Genomic DNA, 8,302 nt, shown 5'->3' on the forward strand with positions numbered 1-8,302 from the left:
GGAGAAGCTGGCTGGTGGGGGCAGGGTGGACCCCGGTGGCAATGAGCTAGTGTCTCTCCAGCCGAGCAACCGTAGCCCACTGGCAAGCAGCAGGGACCTCGTAGAGGGGAGAAGGGTGGGGGGTTGGGGAGTCGGAAAGTGTGTATCCTTGGTTACCGGGTGCTCTGTCTCCTGCTGGGAGCTCTGTGGAGTTGTCTTCCCATGCTCCTTGTCCAGAGTTCTTTGGTGGCTATAACCCAAGATGGTGAATCTGGGCAGCAGTGAGCTGGTATCTCTCCAGCCAAGCAACTGTGGCCCCTTGGCAAGTGGCGGAGGTCTCATACAGGGAAGAAGGGTGTGGGGTGGGAAAACGTGTATCCCTGGTTAATAGCTGCTCTAGCACCTGTTGGGAGCTCTGTGAAGTTGTCTTCCTGTATTCCCTGCTGGAGTTCTTTGGTGGCTGTAGCCCAAGATGGTGAATCCAGCCCTGTTAGCTGGTATGGGACCTCCACTCCGTAGCGCTCCTTGTTCTTTGTTCTCTGTCAGTTTCTTATTCCATTCAGTATTTGATGGAGTTCTTTATTCTTTCATTTGGTACTTAGGGTTCCAGGATTGACGTCTGTATCTGCTTTACTTAGTTTTTCAGGTCTTTGCTGCAGAGGGGCGGCATGGTTCTTCTGTCTTTAGTGCCATGTTGGCTCCACCTCCCACATATTTAATGTTTGAGTTGTGTGTAATATGGCATCTTCTGTTAGCTAAACTTCTTAACATAACTTTGGGGATAAGAGTGCTCACCCTGTATCTTATTTACTCAACCATAAATATTTGTTGAGTGTCAACAATGTACCAGGAATTGTTCTAGGAAATAAAAATAAGACAGATAAGGTCCCTGCTTCATGGTACTTGCATTCTCACAGAAGGAAACACACTATACACCTAAGCAAATAAATAAACAAGAAAAATATCCAATGGTGGTAAGTGATATGCAAAGAATTAAAATTAGTTGATGTGATAGAGAGTAATTTTAGGGGATCAGCTGATGCTTCTCTGAGGAGGTGACAGGAAGAGCCAGCCATGCAAAGGTCAGGGGAGGTGCATTCTGGGCAGAGGGAGCCCCAGTATAGAGGCCCTATGCCAGGGTAAGCTTGGCCTGTCCAAGGAATAGAAAGGCGAATGTGAATGGAGCATAAGTAAGCAAGAGGTGGTGTGGTGAGAGATGATATTGGACAGGGTAAGCATGGAGATTTCATTCTAAGTATGATAAGAAATCACTGGAGGGTTTTAAACAGAGAAGTGACTTGATCTTCTTTGTATTCTAAAAAAGTCAGACGCTTGCTGCCCTGTGATGAAATAGATCATGTGGGGGAGGACGTGAGGAGGAGGCAACTAGATGCATTGTGTGGTCGTGGATTAAAGGCTACCCTAGAAAAAGGATGTTTTTCTTTTGTCATAAAGGACATTAATGAGATCATCAGCAAAAATTTGAAAGGTCTGTAGATTAGATAATAGTATGGTATCAAGGTGAATTTCCTGACTTTGATAATTATATTGTGTTTGTGTCAGAGAGCATCCTTGTTTTTAGGAAACATACACTGAAGAGACATCATGCCTGCAACTTACTCTCAAACAGTGCAGGAAAAAACAAAGAAAAAGAGAGACTAATAAAGCAAATGAGCTTAAGTATGTATATTTGGGGGATCTGGGTGAAGAATATGGGAATATTGGGAATTATTTGTCATTTTTTTTCTTGCAACTTTTCCATAAGTCTGAAATTATTTCAAAAAGAAAAGTTTAAGATGGGTAGATGGATGAATGAATGGGTGGATGGATCGATAGATGATGGAGAACAGAAGCAGAGAATTTAATTGAATGACTATTGTGGTAGGTCACTCATCTCAGAAAACATCCTTATATCATCTGGCCATATTCAATGACATCCATCCACTAACCACTGAGGAGAATTTACAATTTACTTGAAAGAGAGGTAAACACCTCTCTACATGTTCATCTCTCCACCTGCCTAGAAGAGGCCGTGCCATGTTTTTATCTGTAGGGGGACTGAACATAGCAGGTATTTCATAAGTATTTCTTGCATGGAAAATATCTTCCTTTCTGGCCCTCTGGATTTCTCTCTCATCCAAATCCAAGGTATAGTTAGTATTACTTTTTTAATGAATTTTGTTTAAGTAGATGGACCCTTAATGGTATTGGCTCAGGCAGCAACTCCCACAGACTAGAAGATGCCTCTAGCAAACCTCAAAATTACCAGTAATTAAACGGAACAAGGACAAAATAAGAAATTCCTTGCAAAAGTTTTCTAGCACTCAACCTCCTTGGCTCAGGTATTTAACTTGTAGGAAGCAGGATAATGTATTGGAAAAAGGATAAAGTTGGATGCTCAAAGTCCTGTGTTCTACTGCTGACTTTCACTACTTACTAGGTTTGTTTCCTGGGATAGCACAGTGTTTTGGAGCCTCAGTCTCTTCAGGTTTAAAGTAGAGGTAATCATTCTGCTTTGTTTCATGTGATTGTTGTTTTGTGAGGTACAGCATAAATATTTATTCTTATTAGACAAGACTATTGGGGACCCAGTCAGAGGGCCAGGAACACACTGAGCCTCCAATAGTCATTCCAGGCTTGTTCCTTTGTGCAGGGACAAGAAAATCTGAGGTAGACCAAGATATTTTGTGTCCTCTAAACCTAGAAATTCCTTTGAGCCCAGAGATGAGTCCATACACTGTCAAACACTATACGTATACCATCTAAATATAATTTCTTGCTATTTATGATTGGTGAAGTCCAAATGGTTAAATAACTGGATTTTCCTCTTTTCACCAATGTGTTTAATGTCATATAGACATAGCTTAAATGCAATGCTTTGACACACTAATCAGTGCAACTATCCAAGCTTCCAAGTTGAGACTTGCAAGAAATTATCTACATGGCTTTCTTCTTCCTTCAGCCATAGTGATTAACTTCTACTTTACAGTGATCCTAAGTTAGAGTTGTGGTTCTCAACCTTGGCTGCACATTAGAATTACCTGGGGAGTCTGATTTAATCGGTGTGAAGTACCTGAGTAAGGTAATATTTTAAAAGTCCCCAGACTGTTTAATGTGCAGCCAAGTTTGAGATACTCTGTCCAAGAGGAAAGGATCCCAGTAAGCACTCCATGTGGATCTCTGAAGATTCCAGAACAAAAGCAATGCACAAGAAAGAGGCCCATGGGATCCCAGCTACAACAAGCAGAAACACTGGGTTCCTGGGTGGGCATTTATAACTTGGAAATTCAGATCTTAAATTTACAACAACAACAAACCATTCTGTAGAAGTCAATTTCAAGAGGAAAGAGGAGAAATTGATGTTTGTAACTGACTCTTTATCACCACCTAATCTCTAGCCATATTACTGATCTTTCCCACATACAATCTTGAGAAAACTTTGATGGCCTACCTGTGTTCCATCAGCATTGAGAACACCCTTTTTACAGACCAGCAAAGGCCCTACAAGGCCAGAGCTGGTGTCCTTGACTGCCTCAACTGCTGAGAAGTAAAGATATGTCAGACAGGGGGGGTCACCAGCTGTTGGGCTTACGCTCTCAGGCACTGTCCACCTGTATGTGAAGGTTTCACCTGGCTTCACATGTGCCCCTGGTTTCAGAAACCCTGAGGAAATAAAGGAAACAATTACTCAAAGCAACAGCTAAGAACATTAACCTTGTCAGACTGGGTCATCAGCCCTGGTTGTCTCTCTTTGGTGATGACATATTTTGCATAAGGGCAGTTGTTCTCTCTTCTGTATCCTACTAGTGGAGGCCACTGCCACAGTCTACTGTTTTATAAGACAGAAGCTGAAATCAAAGGATTATCTCCTTCATAGATTGCATACTATTTCTTACTCAAATATCAGGTTTGCCTGTTAACACTGAAAATCAGATTCTTCCTCAGCCTTCACCACAGAATCTCATGCAACCTTCAGGAGAAATGTTCTCCATCTTAGAGAAGTGGAAGTGATTGTAAAACTAGCTCATTTTGAGATTTACTACATTATTGGGAAAGGGAAAGCAATTTCTTGTTCCTGTGGGCCAGACCCTGTCCTGAATTCTCTTCATCTCTCCCCAAAGCCCTGTAAGCTGGTTATTATTATCTGCATTTGATAAGAATAAGGTTCAGAAGGTTTAAATAATTGCCCAAGCTCACAGAGCTAGTAAGTGAAGGAACCAGAATTTGAGCCAGGTCTGTCTAGTTCTAAGTCCCTTGCTCACTCATCGATATCCTGTTTCCTTCCCACACCCAGCTTCAGACTTACCATCTAAGTTTGGGGCTGCATCCGATAACTTGTCATAGATCACACCATGGGGCAAAATGCTGTAGACCTTGTCTGCTTTGTTGGCAAAGGTCACTAACAGGATATCACCCACCTCTGCCTTGATGACAGGGCCTAAAAAATATTGAGAGGAGGAGAGAGAAGAGGATGATAGAAAGGAATGAATAAGAGCAGGAGAAGAAGATCATTCTACATAGATGTATATACCCAGCTAAAGTATCTCCCGATTCAAAACGTGAGGAATGGTTTTACTGTACCAAGAATTCCAAGATGGTCTTCTGCCTCAGAGAGTCTCTTTCTTCGTGTAAAAGTTGCATCAATATACTCAACATATTGAACCTTCCAATATTTTCCTCCTATTCTGTTGTCCCGTTGTGTGAAGTAGGGTTCAGAGTCACTGCAGAAAGATGTGGGAACCTGAGTAAGAACACTTCTTTACATATCCACTAATTGTCTTAATTGTAGAGCTTTGTTTCATGATCTTTAACCCACTCACCCACCTATCCCATCAGAAAAGACTGCACAGGCTTCAACCAAGTTCTCGGGAAGAGTTAACCAGCCTGAAAAGTCTTCAGAAGGTGAATGATGCCCAAGCTCATTTCTCTCTTAGCTATTGTATCTTCTTCCCCAGAGGTCTAACAACTGAGGAAGACACAGGTAAACTCCTTACTTACCAATATTAGAGTCTCAGAGTACAAAGTTATTTGTTTACAAAGTAACAAATAGCTAACTGGTTTCTTTCAAGAATAAACATCCCTGTATCTCTTGCTGCTGTCAATATGAATAGTCTCTGCATTTAGTAAGCTCTTTGATATCTGGCATGATTAAGGAATGGAGTGACTGGTTAATCAAATAGTTTAATTAATGGAGAGTTATCATATAAGTTATATACATGAAATACGAAATTTCCAAGTTGTTAAACACAGTAAAATAAATTCTAATATTATCGCTACACAATCTTATTTCTGTCAATAGTATCATCACTCTCCCAGTCACATGGACATCTTTGTTTTTTCTTTTTGCTTCACCCTCTTATCTTGTTCATCCTTGCTTTATAATTTTCTTTGGCATCCTTCCATCTTTTCCTTTTCTTTTTTTGTCCCCACTGCCATAACCCCAGTTATCCCACCTTATGTTTGAATCATTATTTGAACCTCCTAACTGTACACCTGCTTTCTCAATCTCACACTGGCTCACACTTTTTTTTTCTCTCAGTAAACACATTACTATAAGATTAATCTCCCCAAAAGGTGATTTTCATTGTCATTAACTTGCTCCAAAATCTTCAATTGTTTCCAACTGCCAATCAAATAAGCTGCAAATTCCTTAGTATAGGATTAAAGGACTTCTGCAATCAATATCCAATTTACTTTACCCCAATTCTCTTCCTATCACTCTATACAAATGCCTATTCCCTTATGAAAATCCTCCACTCCAATCATTCTGATCTAACCACTATCCCCTATACAACAGATACTTTGCATTACTTCCTGCATCTAAAATCCTCCTCTCTTCACTATTCACTTACATACACATAAATTCTATCATCCTTCAAGACCCTGCTTAAGTTCCACTTCCTTAATAAACTCTCTCTGGCTATCTTATCTCACTCTGAATGCCTGGGAAACTCACTGTCTGGGCCATTGGTGGAAGAATGAATGAATGAATGAATACGTGAAATTCACAATGAAAGAAACAAAAGGTTTCTAATCATTTGTCACAAGGAGAATTTTTTAAACATTCCCCCATGTATAAAAAGGACATAATAGCAATTATTCCTGGTATGGCACTGTACATTTTTTAATGCTTTCACAGACGTCACTGCCTATGATTCCTTTATAACAAATCACAAAAGTCCGCATCCACTTAATGCATTGTTAGATTCAATCTGACAAACACTATGTGCTATGGGACCACAGAGAGAAAATGATTACTGGGCCAGCAGAGTCTTCATTTAAGAGGTGACATTGGGATTAGGCTTTAAAGGATAAATGGCATTTTACTGGACAGAGAGGGAAAGAACATTCTGAGTAGAGTGGGCATAATATACATCAGGATGCCCTTGAACAACAACAAAAAAGGATAACCTTCCTCGGCCAGTTCATCTCCATTGAAAGAGAGTTCTATTTTACTCCCTCGTCCAGACTATCTGTTTCATATGTGCAAAGGCCTTATCCTATTCTCTGTCAGCTTAGATATCCCATGGCATTTAGCACTGTAGTTTTCATACTGTAGGTGCCCAAGAAATGTTAGATTAATGAATGAATGAATGAATTAATTAATCTAGTCCTTTGATTTAGCCAGCAAGTCATGAAGGAATAAATACTCTGACAATTTTTAGTGGTACTTATATTACGGGGCTAAGAACTGCCTAAGTGATGTCATTATACAACCCATGCAGTAGGTGCTCATCAGAGCAGTGCCTAGAATACAAGTGAGATCTTAAGAAAAGCCTACCAGACGCCTCTCTTACGAGAAGCTAAAAAACACCAGACAAGGGAAGGCTGCTTACCTGCCAGAGGCATTTAGGGGAAGACCACTGAATTTGTTGTAGCCTTGAGGACCATAATCCCAAAGAATTTTTTCAGCAGCAATAAAGTAGCGCCTTTCCTGACCCTTCATCTTGGGGTGGGAGAAAGCACTTTTGCAGGTACCAACATTATACTGCCCCAGCATACCAGCTGCAGAACATGGGAAAACCATAAGCCAAGATATAAATGCTCACAAAAGGAAGACATCATATAGGAAAACACTGATAGATTTGACTTCATGAATGTGTGAAACTTCTGTACAGAAAACAGGATCATAAACAAAATTAAAGGATAAATGACAAGGTGGGAGAGGGAGAAGCATTTGTAACACATACAACAAAGAGATTAATGTATAAATCATTCTTACAAACAAGGGGGAAAAAAGGTAAATCTCACAATAGAAAATGGGCAAAAACCAAAAAACCAAACCCATTACCATCAAGTCAATTCTGACTCATAGTGACCCTATAGGACAGAGTAGAACTGCCCCGTTTCCAAGCAGCAGCTGGCAAATGAGAACTACCGACCTTTTGGTTACCAGCCGTAGCTCTTAACCACTGCGCCACCAGGGCTCCATTGTAAAAAATTATAACCAATGTCATGGAACAATTTGTATAAAAATTGTTAAATGGGAACTTAATTTGCTGTGTAAACTTTCACCTAAAACACAATAAAATATTTTATAAAGGGTTCACAAAATAAATGCAATTGGTCAATAAAAAATAAAAAGTTTAACCTTAATTAAAGTGACACTCTTGCTCATTGGGGCCCTGGTGGCGCAATGGTTTTAAGAGCTTGGCTGCTAACCAAAATGTTGGCAGTTCGAATCCACCAGGGGTCTTTGGAAAACTTCGGAGCAGGTCTACTCTGTTATATAGGGTCACTATGAGTCGGAATCGACTCGACGACAACGGGTTTGGTTTGGTTGTCACTTATCAGATTGGTAAAGATTAGAAAGACTGATAATTCCCAGTGTTGGTAGATGAATCAGGAAAGGGTGCACTCACACACAGTGGGTTGAAGAGTAACAATTTCCAAGAAGGAATTTGGCAATCTATGTCCAAAACTTAAAAAAGAAAAAATTAGATTCTTTCACCCAGGAATTCCAAATCTAGAACTTTTCCTAAGGAAATGTTTAGACAAAACTGCAAAAAATCTTCAAAAAAAATTTTTTTTAATTGTACTTTAGGTGAAGTTTTACAGAGCAAACTAGTTTCTCATTAAATAATGAGCATATTGTTTTGTGACATTGGCTGCCAATTCCACAACATGGCAACACTCTACCCTTCTCGACCTTGGATTCCCCGTTACCAGCTTTCCTGTCCGCTCCTGCCTTCTCGTCCTTGCCCCTAGGCTGGTGTGGCCATTTAGTCCTGTTGTTTTAGGGGCCCGTCCAATCTTTGGCTGAAGGGTGAACCTCAGGAGTGGCATCATTATCGAGCTATAAGGGTGTCCGGGGGCATACTCT

The 8,302-nt window shown here is 40.4% G+C and overlaps 1 protein-coding gene across 1 annotated transcript in view; it reads right to left on the reverse strand.

Moving 5' to 3' along the window:
• HEPHL1 (hephaestin like 1) overlaps positions 1-8,302 on the reverse strand; it is an 86,722-nt gene that overhangs the window by 33,808 nt on the left and 44,612 nt on the right. The window contains 4 exon segments of the mRNA XM_004385568.1: positions 3,431-3,642; positions 4,286-4,417; positions 4,561-4,700; positions 6,816-6,984. Of these exon segments, the coding sequence (XP_004385625.1) occupies positions 3,431-3,642; positions 4,286-4,417; positions 4,561-4,700; positions 6,816-6,984 (653 nt within the window).

Source organism: Trichechus manatus, unplaced genomic scaffold (assembly GCF_000243295.1).
Source record: "Trichechus manatus latirostris isolate Lorelei unplaced genomic scaffold, TriManLat1.0 scaffold00141, whole genome shotgun sequence".
Classification (NCBI taxonomy): Eukaryota; Metazoa; Chordata; class Mammalia; order Sirenia; family Trichechidae; genus Trichechus; species Trichechus manatus.